This window comes from Rattus norvegicus, chromosome 2, assembly GCF_021556685.1.
Source record: "Rattus norvegicus strain SHRSP/BbbUtx chromosome 2, alternate assembly SHRSP_T2T, whole genome shotgun sequence".
Lineage (NCBI taxonomy): Eukaryota > Metazoa > Chordata > Mammalia > Rodentia > Muridae > Rattus > Rattus norvegicus.
Genome location: NC_141535.1, coordinates 167,746,286 through 167,764,548, shown reverse-complemented (window position 1 = coordinate 167,764,548; position 18,263 = coordinate 167,746,286). Strand labels below are relative to the sequence as shown.

At 37.1% G+C, this 18,263-nt stretch overlaps 1 protein-coding gene and 1 non-coding gene across 9 annotated transcripts in view; one reads left to right on the top strand and one right to left on the bottom strand.

The window, feature by feature from the left end:
- Positions 1–18,263, top strand: part of Gria2 (glutamate ionotropic receptor AMPA type subunit 2) — a 123,586-nt gene that overhangs the window by 80,753 nt on the left and 24,570 nt on the right. For all 8 annotated transcript variants that reach the window (XR_015661719.1, XM_087621056.1, NM_017261.2 and 5 more), the window contains 5 exon segments: positions 12,387–12,554; positions 12,960–13,064; positions 13,823–13,933; positions 15,390–15,596; positions 16,048–16,418. Coding sequence is in view for 7 of the 8 variants with exons in the window: in XM_087621056.1 (XP_087477182.1) it covers positions 12,387–12,554; positions 12,960–13,064; positions 13,823–13,933; positions 15,390–15,596; positions 16,048–16,418 (962 nt within the window). In the remaining variant the exon portion in view is untranslated.
- Positions 7,962–8,094, bottom strand: Snora9 (small nucleolar RNA, H/ACA box 9). The gene has a single exon (XR_015679278.1). It is a non-coding gene; the product is annotated as a small nucleolar RNA SNORA9 (small nucleolar RNA).

The following is an 18,263-nucleotide window of genomic DNA, read 5'->3' as shown; positions in this document are numbered from 1 at the left end:
ATAAGGAAAATGGTGTTTTACTGTAATGTTCTGCTGTGCCTGCATCTCCACAATGTCTCCATTCATTTACCTATCCAGTAGAAATTTTAAACTGTGTGGATGATCACGTAGAAATTTTGGTGGCAGATGAAAATATAAATTATATGCCCTGGGAAGCCTTGTCTAAGAAGGCATTTTGAAATTTAAGTCTCATGGAACAAATGGTTCTGGCTATCCTTTACAGCATTTTGACTATAAATAAAGTAAAGAACAGCAGATGTGAACTTTCAACTTTCAACTAACTAACTTGTATATAGGTTAGACAATAAGCAATTGCCACATACATAATGTACACATTTGTGGTGTGTTGTTTGTATAAAACAATTGATAATGAGTAACCTGAGCATATCAGAAAGGTGATAAAAGCATTACACACACACACACACACACACACACACACACACACACACACATATATATATATTCCTAAATATAGAAACTTTGAGGTTCTATGCTTAAGGTACATAAATAGATTCTTTTAATTTTTAAGTCAATATCAATGAACTATTTTGTAATATGTTAAAAAATTACCTTGTCTTATTATTTTCTAAAAGGTAAGTGGCTTCTTGTTTGGTGACCTTGAATTGAACATTTATGTTGTTGCTTATATGATCTTCTGGAATACTGTCATGCAACGCCATTTTGAAGAATGACAGTGACACTTGGTGTCACAGGGCATACCTCCATTTGGCTTAATGGAAGGTTCAGTGCTCATCCATCCCTTCCTTGGACTTCAGGCCTCTGATGCTTTTGTTGTGTAAGATATGTAACGGAGAGTGCATGCCTCTCACATCCTTAACTGCTCTTCAAAGTCTTCAATACTCATTGTGGCGTCCCCATCTGTCCTCTGTGAAAAACAAAAAAAAATGGATTTGTTTTTGTTTCCTGGAATCCACATTAACATTTAGTTTCATGTGGTTTGTATCATGGTGTATGGGGAGTGAGGAATCTAGAAATGCATTCTGTGTAATTTTTGCTGAAAATTATTCCCAGAATTCAATCTGTTGAGCTCACCCTTTTCTTTGCTCCATTTCTGTTCACAATGTCTTCCTTTTGTCTGCTTTTCCTGATTTTCAGCACGTTCATGATAGTATATTCTAGTGGGATACTGCAAAGAAGGAAGGTTTATTATTTTAAAATAGGTTTGGAATGTGCATTTGACCCAGATCAGTGTTCTCATTCATACAGCACAATCATGGCTGCTATTTCCCAGCTGTTGTGAATACTAAATACCATTTAGTAGATTTTTAGCACAGTGTGAAAACCATAGATCCTAATAAAGGCTCATTCTTTCTCCAGTCCTTTTCCAAAATCCAGGGAATTTTAGCCAGTTGTGAATGTCTATTCCAAGTTGAACAAGTTGTAATTCCTCTATTTTACCCCAGAGGCTTCATACAGATTACTAAAAGCCTTAGGGGGAAATTCATCCCTGGGCAGGATTTCATTGTAATATAGATACATATTGCTCTTGCACTAGAGGGCCAGGAAATAAATCACACAAAAGACATGAAAAATGTATGAATTTTACTCTTGAGAATGCACAGTTTAAAAGAAAACACAAATATGTTGATGAGCAAATATAATAAAGTGGGTCAAGTGAGCCAATTCTCTGAAGATGATTAAGACAAAATATGGGAAAGGCATTCTGGAAGACCTTCTTTTAGGGGCCTCCAGATTACCTTTTATAAAAAGCTAGAACTGAAAGAAATATGTGAAAGGGAACTTGAGAAAGAGAGTCATATGGAGACAATGTCATGCCCTAGCATGACAAATAGAAAACCTCAAATCGTATGATGTTGTATGAAGTAATTCGGGACTTGTAAAAGGACAGGTGGTCGTTGTAAGTGGTACAGTTATGTGGTTGTACATAGCTATAAGAGGCAATAATTTCAAGAGAGAGCCCCCTCCTATCCATTCTCAATGAGCCTAGACTGAGTGGTTGCCTGAATCCACACAGAGTATCAAGCCCTACAACACTGAATTACTGTGTGACCTTCATTCAGTAGTTCTCACCTGTGCAGTTCAAACAGAGCTGTTAACTATACATTGGGGTTGAGATGAAATATTTATAGAATTTTAGCATAGTATTACAACAATCAAAAAAGTAAATAATGGTTGTTTCTTTTCTCAACCGTTTTTTTTCTTTATTAGCTTGAGTATTTCTTATTTACATTTCGAATGTTATTCCCTTTCCCGGGCCAACATTCCCCTAACCTTCTATATGGGTGTTCCCTTCTCCATCCTCCTCCCATTACCGCCCTCCCCCCAACAGTCTAGTTCACTGGGGGTTCAGTCTTAGCAGGACCCAGGGCTTCCCCTTCCACTGGTGCTCTTACTAGGATATTCATTGCTACCTATGAGGTCAGAGTCCAGGGTCAGTCCATGTATAGTCTTTAGGTAGTGGCTTAGTCCCTGGAAGCTCTGTTCCCAACCATTTTTTAAGTGAAAGAATTTCAACCTTTCATTCTCTTTGCTCTTTGCCCTGACTACTTTCTTGGCCTTTCATCTTTCTTTTGCTCCATTATTCCCTCCATATGCACATACACACTATATTTTTCATGTATATACTTCCTGACTATAAAGTTTAATTTTTACATTCGGTACAGTTAGAGATGAACAAAAGTAATCACAAAACAGAGCTATAAAAACATACTGTAATAAATGTAATGTAAGTGGGCTCTCATAGTATCTTATGTCATATTATTATTTTTATGTGGTAATTTTTGACAATGATACAGTGTGGAAATGAAGCAAGTAGGATGATTCAGGTGTTGTCACTTTTCTTCTTTCCATATTGAGCTGGAAACTTTTACTTTTTCACATCGAAAAGTTCTTTCTAAAATCTTGCCAACATATCAAACTTGCATTGATACTGTACTTTGGTGACACTACTAAATAAAATGAGGCTTTCTTTCGGAGAATTTGAGCAAATTCTGTCATGAACCATGTCTGGATACTATGATTAGTGGAAGATGACATATGAAAGCTGGATACTCTTAACAAAGGGATGACCTATAGGTTATGCAGGACAGAGAGGAAGAACATGAGATTATGTTCTGAGTATCAGAATTACATGCAATTTAAGTATAATGAGTTATTTATTCTGGTATTTAACTGCATACTTTATAGTATAATTGAACATTGAAAGTTGTAAACATGAAGATAATATTGATATGAGAAAACAAAAATACCTTTATAAGTCTTTTTGATTTATATAGGTAGAATAAAGAAGACACTCTATATGTGTCTAAATAAAAACTCTTCTCAGTGTAATTTTTGTTTGAAGGAAAGAAGGCAAATCTCTCTAAGGAGATTAGTACCTGGTGAGGTAATTTCCTTTCATGCTGGTTTGGGGGGCCTCTGTTGATTGTACCACTTATGCTGTTGATTAAAATTACATTTTAGTACTCCATAATAAAAATTGTAAAAATCATACACAAAAAGAGCTGTAGGCATGAAAAATCTATAAATTTTTAATTCATCCAGTCAAGTTCTTTCCATGGTTAGGCTTTAGAAATTATACCAAGTTGTGGGAAAGAGAAATGTATGTTTGAAAGTTTAAATTCCTAAAACTTAATATAGATTCCACACTTTCTTAATTAAAATAGATTCAATTGGTACATGTAAAACATTAATCTAATATGTATATATTTTAATATCAAACAAATAGCAATGTTTAAATTTCTTCCTCTTTACATAATTAAAAAAGGACCAGAGCTATAGCACTGGAACACTAAGTCTAATGGTCTAATAACTTGCAACTATGTTCATGCATTCATTCTTTAGTAGGTAATTTTGTGTGTGAGATAAAACACAAAATATCAACATGCTTTTACATCAGAAACCAATAATCACTTTGTAGCACTGGCAGAAATGGTCCTGTTGACACCTTGCTTTAACTCTTTATTATATCTTAAGCTCATAAGCTTTTGATTTTTTCATTGATACCTTTATCCTCTTCAGCTGCTGCAAATTCCTCTTTACATTGTCTGTCCCATAACATATGATGACAACCCTGACCTTATGTGGACCAGACATTTGAATATATGAATACCATCCTTCCTCTGATACCTCACATTCATCCTGCAGCATCTAGCTCTGTCTTACTTCTCACCTTGCTTTGTCTTGTCCTGTACAAGCAGCCCAAACCTATTCACCACCTACTGTCTGCTCTGCTATAGGGCTTTCTTAAGAAATTATTCTCTAGCTTCTTCTGTCTCCCAGGCCTTCTATTTTTGTGCTCCCTTTAAAATAGAGTTAGATCGTGTCATAATTCTGCTCCAAAAGCCCCAGTATCCTTTTGCACTTGGCATGAGCACCAAAGTCATCTTCCTGACATATGAATTTCTCATGTTCTGCCACTTGCATGTGACCTCAATTCTTGATAATGTCCCCTCAACAATTTTGTTGTAACTGTATTCCTCCCTTTTAGTCCTTAAACTGCTATTTTCCACTTAGTGTCCCTACTCTATCTCCTTTTCTAGAACATTCTCTTCTTATATCTCTTTACAATTAAGCCTGTTGTATTTCTTCAAGCTTGATCAAATTGTATCTTCCCATTGAAGCTGGAGGTCAACTCTCTAAACAATAGGTTTTAATCCATTCCGCAGAGGTGACATTGTAGTGCCTCTACTTCAAGGAGTCTTCTTTTCCTTTTAAAGTTATTCTTGACCTCTACTGTGGTGTATCTGCAATTAAATTATTCTTGATGTTCTTGGTTTTATCCCTATGCTTTTAATCAAAAGTCGTGTTGTTGGTAGCTCATCCATCACAAGGACGTAAAATGAAGACTGAAATACAGTGGCTTCAAATAAGAACTTCCTAAGTATACAACTAGAGCAAGGCACTACATATAAGGATCAATCCAGGTAGCTTACAAGTAGAAAGGATTCTTGGAAGAAGCAAAGATGTTTGAAACATGAATGTGAATAAGTTTCATAGAGCAGAGGGAGCAGAGGCTCTAAGTACAGGAAAACCTATATGAACATTCCTAGTCCAAGAAAACAGAAAATTTCCATCAATGAGTGCTGACGTGACAGGTGGGAAGTTTTGAGTTCCATGACCAGCATGTTGAAAGACTGTAACACTCAAGATGTGGGTGCTGATCAGTTGGGTACAAGATGATAACTAGGCTCCCTGGTGACAAGTAGTTGCGGGATTCACAAGGGAGGAAAGTGTCTCAAAATTGTCCAGGCAGGCCAGGGTAGGTTCAAAATTGTGTCTACAGATGCTCAGAAACAAATGGATTCATCACATTAGCATTGCTTTTTAATTTCTTTATAAAAATATAACTTCAGACATCACCACTATTTGTATCTAATTTACTGATAAGTGCAGTTAAGAGATAATGTGTAGATTAAAAACAAAAGCAAGACCTTGAGAATCGTGTGCTTTCTTTTTAGATAGTGGTTTTAAATCACACAGTGTGCACAGGAGAGGCTCACAGGAAACACCTGTAGAAAGAACAGCATTCATCTGGTAAAGGAAGTAAGAAATTTGAAATTATCAGGTTGTCAAGGAAGAAAATATTGGATTATCAGTGCTATGGAATTTTCTTTAAATCTCTGCTACAACCATTTGCCACGTCCCTCAAGCAATTGGGAGCAGTAGAGTGGTGAGCTGTTTGCCCTGGTGATATGTAAGGAGTCTGTCTAGAATCTAGCCTGACTTTGTTTTACAAAGGACAATGGAAATAGATCTTTCACCTCTCTTGAAGATTTCAAAAGGAGATCCAGTATAAGTAGCCTGACAAGTATGTCATTACTTTCATATTGAGAGACTTTGTTTTCAGAATCTCCATCTTGGAAAACATGGCTATCCATGCTTCCTTTTCATATGGTAACCTTTGCTCCACTCTGTTTTAATGTCCTGCTGGCATTAAGGAGCTCAACTACTACCAGAGACTCCTATTTGTAGGACATTTTAAATACTACCTCTCCCACAAGAATCTCATTTTACTCAGAAATTGACTTAACACATTCTCAAACTTTCTTAATTGCTGCCCTAAGAGTATTATTGAGTCTGTCTGAAAATAGTATAATCTTTTTTAGTCTGGTAATTAGCATAATGCATTAAATAGTACCCTCATGGCCTAATAGAATTAATTCCTTTTGAGTATTTAAACTGACCATAGATACGGCTAAGACACAGAATTTACTACTGCAAATATTAAAGCAACTTACTCCTCACACCTTTCTTTCATTGCTGCATTTAAGCCTTTGTTCTTTGTAATTAAAAAGACATATATAAGTTAATCCCATATATTTAAAAAACTGATATTGCTAAGATAATATATCCTGAAAAAATACTTGCAAGTAAATATTTTGTGCTTTTTCAACAGATTATTCATGTTTATAATTGTTATGAAGGACATCTGTGCTCTGCTGCATTCATTCACTTCTTCCTCCAAAGAGCACTTGTAGTACAGCAAGAAATCCTGAAACCCCTACTTCAACAGTTATAGAAAGGGTCAATTTCAGCCTTTAATAAAGGCTACATTAATAGTTCTAATGTTTGCTGACTCTCTGCTCTCACCGTGGTCTTCTCATTATGTAAAGATTCCGGGGATTGGTGGGTAGACATCTTTGACTACCAAGTGTAGAAATTTAAACCAGAATCACTTTAGCAGAGCGGTTCTCAGCCTTCCTAATGCTGAGAACTTTTAATACAGTTCTTCATGTTGTGGTGACCCTAACCATAAAATCATGTCACTGCTGCTTCATCAATCTAGTCTTATTACTGTGATGCATCAGATTTAAATATCTGATATCGAGGATACCTGATATGTGACCCCCAACAGGGTTTCGACTCATAGATTCAGAAACTCTGCTGTAGATGGGCTGTTTCCTCATAAGTTGTTAACCTCAAGGAACTGGGCACAGAGGACAGTGATTGACTCAGTCATGAAATGAGTGTCCAAACCAGTCCTCACTGTAGCCGAATCAAACCAGACAGTACTTTCAACTGAGCTCCTTGTTCTATTTTAGTTTTTCTAATTAGCTTTAGGTGCGTGTTTGAATCTCTAAGCATGTAATTCCAAATGTCTCTGAATTGAGAGGCTTGCTCCTTAAATAAGATTTTGTATCGAAATCAACAGACAATCCTTATTTTAGGCATGTGCGTGTCCCTTTGAAAATAACAGACTTTCTTTTTGTCATAATTATTGAGATTATTTTTGTTGTTCAGGGAAAAATAATAATTGCTGCTAATTCTAGTTTCTTTACACTGAGCTCCCATTTCCCTCTTGGGAACTGTGCCTTGCTGGCTGGTGTGATTGCCAAGGAGGTGGAGTTTCATGACGGTTTCATGCCTCTACACAGTGAGGTTCCAAAGGGCACATGTTCAAGATGCTTTACAGTAAATTAAAGATGACCTTATCACAGACAGCTCTTCAAGAGGGTGGACAGTCGGTGAATTTTAAATTAAGATAAGTGAATAATTTCAGGCTCCTGCTGTTCTCTTTCCCCGAGTCTCTATTTGATTCATAAACATTGTGGGGAATTAAGATAAAAGACTTGCAAAATCTTTCTTATAATTGTACTTAAGTTTCATAGCACCCACTACTTTGATCATGTTGATAATTAATTTGTAAAGCAAAGAATCAGATTAGATTTATTAGATTCTGCAAAGGTATGTTATGATTTAACTAAGCAATGTATGCTTTCTTAGAAATGAGTATGAGGATTTTTACCAAGCAGAGAAACGTTCATCCTGAAGCATGTCATAGAAAACATTTTTATAGAAAGTAAGGTATAGTTAAGGAATGGTTTTTTTTTTAAATTAAACAAGATTTTATTTAAAAAAAAATTAAAAAAAGACTAGAAGGAACAGGTTTCCTCCAGTGGTAGAACTGATTTTTCCATAAAGGGCAAAATAAAAAAAAAAAGGAACAAGGAACAGGACCTACATTTTTTTTTCTGTAATATTGTCTGAAATTTCTATAACCTTGCTCTGGAGAGAGCAGGGCAAGGCCTCAAACCACTTCAAAATTGTTCTGGCAAGCACTGTAGGAATGCACAGGGTCACTGCAGACCCAAGCACACTGGAGGCTTGCTAGTTAAGGAATGGTTTAAGTGTCTGCCAGTGCAAAGCAGGTGGGACTTTTCACTCAGGCATCTTAGGCTATGCTCTTTAGGATATGAGTAACCTATTTTCTGACATGGTTCTACTGCAGAATTCTGTTTTTGTAAAACAATGATTTTCAAAGCAAGTGAAAATGCCCCCGCTTTCCAGCAAGATTGATAGTAATCAAAATGAATTGCTGGTCAATAACTTAAACCTTTAGCCTATTTGCCAATGCTTCATTTTCTATTCATCCATGTACTTAACACATTTACCATATGAAACGGCAACTGTCATGGACTGGCTTCTTAGGAATCAAGACTCTGTTTTACATAGTGACGGTCTGGGCCAGTGGTTCTCATCCTTCCCAATGCTGTGCCACTTTCCTATAGTTCCTCATATTGTAGCAACCCTATAACCATAAAATTATTTTTGTTGCTATAATATCTCTAATTTTGCTACTGTTATACATCATTAATGTAAATGTCTGTGTTTTCCAATGGTCTTGGTTGAACCCTGTGAAAGGGTTGTTCAACCCCACAGGTTTGCTCACAGCTGGCCTAAAGCAAACCAGAAAGTCGTGTCAATGTCCCTGAATGACAGAGCTGGCTTCAAATTCTTCCTCTGTGGTAAACATTTGGGGCTATGTGTAGAAAACAATTTTACGACCTGGAATTTTCACCTATAAAATCAGAAAAAAATGATTTGTGGCTTCAGATGTTTTCATAGCTATCAGATGTTTTCGTAGCTATCAGTTCACAATAAAACTTTGTAGTTTTGCATGTTTTGTAACCATATAGAACATATTTGTAAATGCCATATAGAGACCTAAGCGGACATGAACCCCCTTCCTTCACCATGCTGTTCAGTACCTGCCCACACCCAATAGACACTGTTCTTGTTTCTCTAAGAAGCATCACGGAACAGCTCTTTGGTAGCCGTGCAAGATAGCAGAGAAGCCAGGGGCAAATCTGAGTGCAGGTCTGCTTTCTGACCTACAAGATCTGGGCTTCCTAAACTGTATTCAAATAATTTCAAGTTTCATAACAAATTGAAAATGGGGCAATATATATGACTTCAAAATTTTTAGTGGTGACTAATGGTTGGTGCTTTCATTTTAAATATTATTTTCTATGTTTTCAAGATGTGGATAATGTGTAAAGAAACCTGGCCCCATGTGGTAATCAACAAAATCTTGTACTGTAGTCATGGCATCCTGTTTTGCATTCATGTGAACAAGATGAGATAAACACAGACACTTTCTTCTCCACCACCTTCTCTGGTGTTAGATATGGCCATCTTGTGGTATCAGTGATTACACCATTGCATTATTGAATAATTTGCATGATATTCTTGGACATGACGAACATTTAAAATTCACTTTTTATTTTATCTCTGAAAAATAAGTCTCAATAAAGATGCACTTAAAATGGAATAAAGCATACATTTGGAAAATGGACCATGAAAATGACTTCTCAGATTTCTTGTGCTAGTGTGATGGTGCCTGTCAGGAGAGCTAGGCCAAATGGCCCCCCACTGAAGGATAAATTCCCAACTCTGAGAGAGTTCACAGAGCATAAACATCAAGGCAGATATAGGGCAGTTGTTTCCAGAGATGGAAGATAGTTACACTGTCATCGTGTTCCCTTCAAACTAATTCATATCTACTTTAGCAAGTGGTGAACCAAATAGAAATATTTAACTTGCCAGTCAAAATTGTGAGCATACTTGTGTAGGAAAACAAATGAAGCACAAACACAGAGCAGAAGCTAAAAGGCACGGAATGTTGAGTGTCTCCTAGTTCAGAATTGTGCTTCTATGATTTTTAATTTAAAGAGATAATAAGCTCAACGTGTGTGTAGGTTTGCGCATTTGAGGAAGGTTGAGGGGACAGTACCCCACCCGCCATGAGCGTTAAGCATGCCTAGCCGTAGTGCCAATGTGTTACATGGATCAGAATGCGTTTTAGCTCAGCCTAATAGTATTTCTAATATAGTTTGCAAGGTATTATTATCTTCTGAAACAGTTTAGTGGGTAGCCTCGTGGGTTTCTCCCTGTAATGAGAGCAAGCTGACTTAATAAAGAACTTGGCCTTTAGCTATTATAATTTTAATAGAAATTGCAATATTTTCTTAATATCCACCTTATTCAATTTAAGTTCCATTCCCTATTCAGAGACCTAGGCATTAGTGTTGAGAGTTAAGCTGGCAATGAACTGAATGTTCTCTAGAAAGAAAATTAATGTTTTCACTGTGGAATAATAAAAATAGACACATGGTGAGCTAGACAAAACCTGCTTTATCCTTTCTTATTGGCTTTAGCAAATCTTTTAAATCAGCATGACTTTTAATAAGATTATAATGCAGGTTTTTTTAATGACACACGGATCCTTTAAAACATTGTGAAGATTTCCTTCAGTGGACTGGAATCAATTGCATTCTATCCTACTAACACTTTCTTCTATATTTAAAGGCTATGGGCTTGTTATACTAGTCTCTTTGACTAGAATTTTAAAAGGCTGTAATCTTTCCTTGCTTCCTTCCTTCTTGCCTTTCTTTTTTATTCCTTTACCTTAGTATACGTGCTGCCGAAGTGAGCACTCTCTATTCTTTAATCATTTCTTGTCTTTTCAATATGTCAAGCCCTATTGTAGTCTACAAGAATTCAGTGGTAACAGACAAGATCTATCATTCTCTGAAGTACTTATTGTAGTGAGGAGGACACTTAAAAGTAATAAATAAATAATATTCACCAAGGATGATGGGATACTGGAAAATGCTATAAATTAGACGAAGAGGACCGTAGCTGATGGATGGCTGTATAGGAATGGCAGCGTCAAGGAAGCCACACTTAAAAGTTTCAGAATGGCGCTCACAGCCAGGAACCAAAGAGCAGCACTTAAAGAAAACAGAGAAGATTGACATGCAAAGACAGATTCAGAAGTTCCTCCCAAAATATTTTCCTAAGAAGGAAGTCAAAAAATGGGCTAGCGATGGGACGGATACATTGATCCAAAGCATTTCCCCTTTTCCTCTCCCCTTTTTTCTCCTCTTCTCTCATCTCTATTTCACCTCCAAACTTCTTATTTCTTCCTTTAAGTGTGATAGGAGATAAAGAAATTGGATTTTTTTTGTAGAGATGGTAAAATAGAGAGAGCAAGAGAAAGTAAACTGATGAGAAGTCTTGCCTGTGTGATTCCAGAAACAAGTGGGCTTAAGCCAACCAGAGGCAGGGGTCAGAGCACTGAAGGAGAGTCCCCTCGGAAGAATGTGGACAGTTCTCATCTGTCAACTCACAAGGTCTTAGGCTTTTTTCCAGGTGACAAAATGGGAACATGTACCCAGGGTCCTCTTGCTCTCAACAATACAACATAATCAGGAGTTTGGAGAAGAAGAAGCATATGTAGGGTATTTAGAAAGTGATCTGAGTCACCGTGGGCCAAGAGGCATTGCTGAGGTAGAGTAAGACCGCTCATCTGTGCTGCCCTATGCCATTTTGGACTTAGGTTAAGAATTTAGTGTCATAGTGTCAGTGTCATTTTTTTCTCCAGCTGTACTCCACTTGTTGGTACCTGTAGATTGAAAAATGCACAGTGACATTCATTAAACCTTTATGAAAGAAGTGAAGTTGGTCACTAGCAACAACAGTTCTGCATCCAACAGATGATTGAGATAAGTCCAGTAATACCTGCTCAGCCACTGTAAGTCTGAACCAGCATTCTCACAGACGCTTAAAGCACAAAAGGAGCCGAGGGATGATGATGAAACTTATTTCTTCACACCACCCCAAGTGCCAAGGGGAGCACAACTACATGGTCTAACACCACTATACTGTGACTACCACCAAGGTTGAATTACAGATTCAGGGTCCAAAATTTCATCTATTTTCTGCTTCTTTTAACTAGTGATTCTCTTATTGGACATTAAAGATATATTTATTCTTATTTTGAAAGTTTACATATTATTGCACCCAGGCATAGAGTTCAGTGAGAAACTGATCTAAAAACAGCAATAGTTTCAGTTATAATTGCTAAGATACTAATCTATTAGCACAGTTTGAGTGGCCACAGCCTGTTGCATAGTCCCATTGTCCACAAACTCTTCTTGGATTCTAAGGTAGCTGCATGGGGGGGGGGTGTTTAAGTTCTTGGAGCCTTTTGCCTGGTATCTGTGTTGTGTGGTAGGCAAGAAAAGTCTGGATGCTTTGTGTTGCATGGCAGGCAAGGCCTACGTGCAGCAGAGCTCTGAAGTTTCTCCCGTCTTTATAATGTATGTGATTCCTTTTAGTATACTTCGGCCCTGACGTATGATGCTGTCCAAGTGATGACTGAAGCATTCCGTAACCTTCGGAAGCAGAGGATTGAAATATCCCGGAGAGGAAATGCAGGAGATTGTTTGGCCAACCCAGCTGTGCCCTGGGGACAAGGGGTCGAAATAGAAAGGGCCCTCAAGCAGGTCAGTTTCACAGAATGAGTGCTAATATGACTTCACACAGGCATTAAGGTAGCGTTTTTCCTGCCAAACCAAACATGTGACTCTTCTTTTACTCCTGTTGAACACATAGGCCATGTGTTTTCCCTCAGTCCACAAACATAGGTTAAAGATTAAACAGAAACCCATTAAACTAATCTTTTATTTGGTATTTATTTATGTCAGTGTGAACAAACTTCACAGTTTGTATTTTGTATTTGATAAAAATTCTTTTTTTTGGTTCTTTTTTTTTTTTTTTTGGTTCTTTTTTTTTGGAGCTGGGGACCGAACCCAGGGCCTTGCGCTTCCTAGGCAAGCGCTCTACCACTGAGCTAAATCCCCAACCTTGATAAAAATTCTAACTGTGCTTTATTTCCATTCCATCATTAGGTTCAAGTTGAAGGCCTCTCTGGAAATATAAAGTTTGACCAGAATGGAAAACGAATAAACTACACAATTAACATCATGGAGCTCAAAACAAATGGACCCCGGAAGGTAAAACTTTATGGCTTGAAAGTTGGGTCTACCTGTGAGCATGCAGATTCCATCAGGGGTCCTCACAACTGGGGTCAAAGAGCACACGCATGTAGATAGCATTGGGCTACTTCTAGAAACAAAGTTAGCTTTGAGATCTTCTTTCTGAATCAGATAGACTTACTTTTGGTAAGCGACAGTGCAGTTGAATCTAAAATAGCACCTGTAATCAGAAAGGATACACTTGTTTTTAACGTTGATGGGAAGACTTTAGGTATAAGATAAGGCAAACGCTAGAGATGTAATGAGCTTAGAAGAAATAAGTGGCCATGTAAACATATGTTTAACTTTATAACTCAAAATCTTTACTTAAAATAGTCTGGTTAAAATATCACTGTTTGGGATATATTTGCATAATTACCCCTCAGCGTAAATGATCCAGGAATGTGAAGAGAGAGCCATTTGCACTGACTCATGCCTTCAATCTCAGAACTGCAGAAGCTGTGGCAGGAGCTTGAGTTCTATACAAATCAGTATAAATTCATCCTATGGTCTTGCCTCAAATAAACAAAAACAACCAAATTTAAAAAAAACAAAGATTCAACACAGTTTAGAACATGATTTTTACCATTTCAAGCCCAATTACATTCTGTGTATGAAGATCATTTTTTTGTTGTTATTTAGAATTCTGGTTAATGAGGGTGTTAGTATGGATACATGAAGTGTTTTACATGAAGATGGTTCATTTCTCCATGTTTATCAGTGGTGACCTCTTTCAGATTGGGTACTGGAGTGAAGTGGATAAAATGGTTGTCACCCTAACTGAGCTCCCATCAGGAAATGACACGTCTGGGCTTGAAAACAAGACTGTGGTGGTCACCACAATATTGGTGAGTAACTCCCATGCAATTACATTCAGCTCCAGTTTTCTTTATTCAAAGCATCCAGTTGGAGAGCTAATGTTTATGTTTTTGGATAGTAACCACACATATTTACAAATGTTTACTCTGCATATGTGTCAGTGTGTCACTTACAGCATGTTTATCTGGAAAGAATTACACATGGGCTAAGCTCAAGCATTCAGAATGTTCTCATCCTCTTTGAGGCTGTAGTCAATGCTGACGGCTAATTGGTACCCTGTTGTTGACACAGGGGAACAGCAGAGCAAGGTCTATTTTGTTCTTCACACTTCCTTTCAAATCTCACCCATCTCTGGCTCATCTCCACCAGCCCATTTGTCACTGTGACCTACTAATGCTGTTAAGCTGTCTTCCTTCATAATAAAGATAGACCCCGTAAAGGCACAGATGATGCCTTCATTTGAACATAGTGGTAACTAGATAACCAGTTCTAAATACCTGAAGAGTGAAGGAAGAAGGCAAAGCTCATGTGAATGTAGAACGTCTAGGATGTGGATTGAAGAAGGAAAAAATATGAATCGTGAGGACAAGATGCTTAGCAACAAAGGGAGAGAAGGTGGAATTCATTATGAGACAGGATTTTGAGATAAAATGATTGTGTACCACTTTATTTAGCAGTGAAGTTATAAATCTGTAAATACATTATTTGACAATACGAGACAAAATTGTAGATGCACTTGTAAGAGATTTAGATAGACACTACTAGCACCTGAAATTCTCATGAGAGCAGTTAGACTCAAATCTTGCTATTGATTGGAACCGCCATCTTGCTTAGATTTACATTCCATGACATTCTAAAATGGACAACATTAGATTTGTTGAATCATTTTGTCATATGTCCTCTGTCATGTGCTTGTGTAAAGAGAATCTCTATGGCTATAACTGGGGTATCATTCTAGAGTATTATATCTCACAGATGAAGTGAGATGCAATGCTTTCAAGAATAGAATCAGTATGTTGACATGACAAAGCTCATCTATTATTTCAGTTTATAGTCCTACTTGATGATTGTGCTTGGAGGAGCAGTGACATATTACTTGGCTAAATTCTGGGTCATGTGGTTGGCATTCCCTAGTCATGATGAAGGGTAAAGTAGACCCAAAGTTGAATATAGTAGCTATTGAGTAAAACATTTCCTCTCTGATGCTGAAGGATTACAAATAATGAGGAATGCTAACAGCTTTTGGGTATCTTATTCTGATATGATTACATATAAGCCATCTTGATGACCAGTAATGTACAGATTTCAGAACTTCACTGTACAAGCACTATGCCTATATATTTTTTCTTTCAATGTCTACCATGTTATCTATCCAATACATGTGTATTATGATAAGCAATTATTAAGCTAGGAGTTTTGACACAATAACAGCATGCAAATAATTCACTGATAATCAAGGAACGAACATATCGTCTTTTCTTACAGGAATCTCCATATGTTATGATGAAGAAAAATCATGAAATGCTTGAAGGGAATGAGCGTTACGAGGGCTACTGTGTTGACTTAGCTGCAGAAATTGCTAAACACTGTGGGTTCAAGTACAAGCTGACTATTGTTGGGGATGGCAAGTATGGGGCCAGGGATGCCGACACCAAAATTTGGAATGGTATGGTTGGAGAGCTTGTCTACGGGGTAAGTTCGTATCTCTTTAAAGTTAAAGTAATTCAATTCGAATCATGGTTGACAGATTATCACTCTTCTTTTTAAAATACCCACATCTCAGATTGTTAACATTCCATGAATCTCTAGAAAAAAATGCTTTAAAATTTGAAGCAGAAGCAAGATGTAAACTTGAAGATTAACTGAAACATGCATTTCACCTGTCTTCAAGCACACATATTATCCCCAAACTTCAAGGGTGTAGTACATGAAATGTGTAATGACCTTGGACAAGTCAGATAGGTCAACGATTTGTCTATAATTCAAGGTAGTTGAATACATCACCCTCCTGCTTGTTCTTCAGCACAAGCACCATAATTACTGCTATTCTCTAATGTTCATGTCCTTTTACTCCAAGTTTTAGCCATTTGCCTTTTCTAACCACAATTCTGGGTCCTGTTACTTTCCTCTTTTTCTTTTACAGAAAGCTGACATTGCAATTGCTCCATTAACTATCACTCTCGTGAGAGAAGAGGTGATTGACTTCTCCAAGCCCTTCATGAGTCTTGGAATCTCTATCATGATCAAGAAGCCTCAGAAGTCCAAACCAGGAGTGTTTTCCTTTCTTGATCCTTTAGCCTATGAGATCTGGATGTGCATTGTGTTTGCCTACATTGGGGTCAGTGTAGTTTTATTCCTGGTCAGCAGATTTAGCCCCTACGAGTGGCACACTGAGGAATTTGAAGATGGAAGAGAAACACAAAGTAGTGAATCAACTAATGAATTTGGGATTTTTAATAGTCTCTGGTTTTCCTTGGGTGCCTTTATGCAGCAAGGATGCGATATTTCGCCAAGGTTGGTCACTCACCTGCTTCAACTTTGTGCATTTTAGGTCTCAAGTGAATATTCATGGTGTTTATGAATTCACCATAAAGATGTCACCAGCTGCCAACCATTTGTCCAAGCAATTTAAGATGCTTAGAGGGCAAATTTTTACCATCGGCATAAGCCTGTGAATTACCTGAACAATGTTCCTGGAATGTTGATCAGGTGTTTCCCTGGTGAAATTATAAACACCATGGAGAGGCTATAAAATGCATAAGGTTCCTATCATTCCATGCCTGCTTGGAGGGGTACCGTGTTTTTGCTGCATATTCTCATTTTACAGTTATCTGTGTGTTCATCCACAGACCTGTATATGGGAAAATGGGCGATTTTAGCTTTTTCCTACAGAGTCAACAACTTGTGAGACAACACTTCATTTCACATACCTCATCTTTTTATTTCCCTAACATCAACTCATGGAAATGGTGTGTGAGCGAGATTATTCAACTTTTTAAATGTTAGGGTTCTGGATTAAAATGTTGATTATACAGTTTCAAGTATCTAGAAATACAGACAGAAAAAAAGATGGCTTGCTGAAAATTCCTATGCCACCTTGAATAGTACATACTCACACACCTCTCTTCCCATCAGGTTATAATTATCTCAGGCTTAAAGTACCTAATTATCAATATCTGTTGCAAATCACCAATTGCTTTTGTTTATGTTACAACATGAATCATAACTATTTGCATCTCTTCAGATAAATGAATCCCACTTTTACTAGTCTATTATCATTAACATTTAATCCAAGGTGTTATTTGTCTCTTGGGAAGTTCAATTTGAGCTCAAATAGCTTCTTTCCATTCCAATAATAATCTTTGCTAGTTAAGGGAGTGACTTTTTAATGATAAGTCAATGAAACATTAGTTTTTGGGTTCTTGGAAAATTATAAGCAATTAATTTCTTAATGAATATAAGCATCTCAAAAGTGCATAGCTTTCTAAGTGTCTTAATATCCTTTACTGGCTGAGGATAGGGAAATATATTTTTTAGGCAGAAATTAGTAAACACTTATTTCTGATAGCCAGTTGGTATTATGATAATGCATTATAAAAATCACATAAAAAGAAAAAATAACAGAACTATGTAGCTCCTAAAAAAGAAAAATCTTAGCTCCATATTTACAGTGGAGTCTCTTTATGCCTTGCCTGAATTAGAAATATTCTACATACATTTGTATGACATGAATGAAGGAGTATGTGGTCCTTTATATACAATTAACCACTAACAACATGTAGAAGGATCTGCCTCTCATCTCTCATAGTTATCTGAATTAGGTTAAATATATGAAGATTAGTTTCTAACAATGAGAAAGAGAAAAGTAGCAAAATTGAGGATCAGAGAACATCCTATTCCATAACTATTAGATTAATAGTTTACTATGGTAAGACCTTTGAATCAGGGTTCTAAGTAAAAGGGAGTTGAGTTTGGCCAGCATACATTACACTCTGTCCTTTGGATTGGATAAGAAGTTCTCTCTCTCTCTCTCTCTCTCTCTCTCTCTCTCTCTCTCTCTCTCTCTCTGTGTGTGTGTGTGTGTGTGTGTGTGTGTGTGTGTGTGTGTGTGTGTGTGTGTGTGTTGGGGTGTATAATGATGTACACACTGTCCTGCGTTCCTTAGACAAGATCTGGAAGCTTTCCTACATTCTACTTACAACACAGCACTGAAGTTACCTTAACAAGTGTTTGCTAAGAACTAGATAATCTTTTGCTTTTGTGGCTGTAGTACAAGGCAACTTATTCTAGAACATCCTAGAATCACTATGGTATTCAGATAATTTCTCATTTTATCAAGCTTGCTTCTTACATAGGATA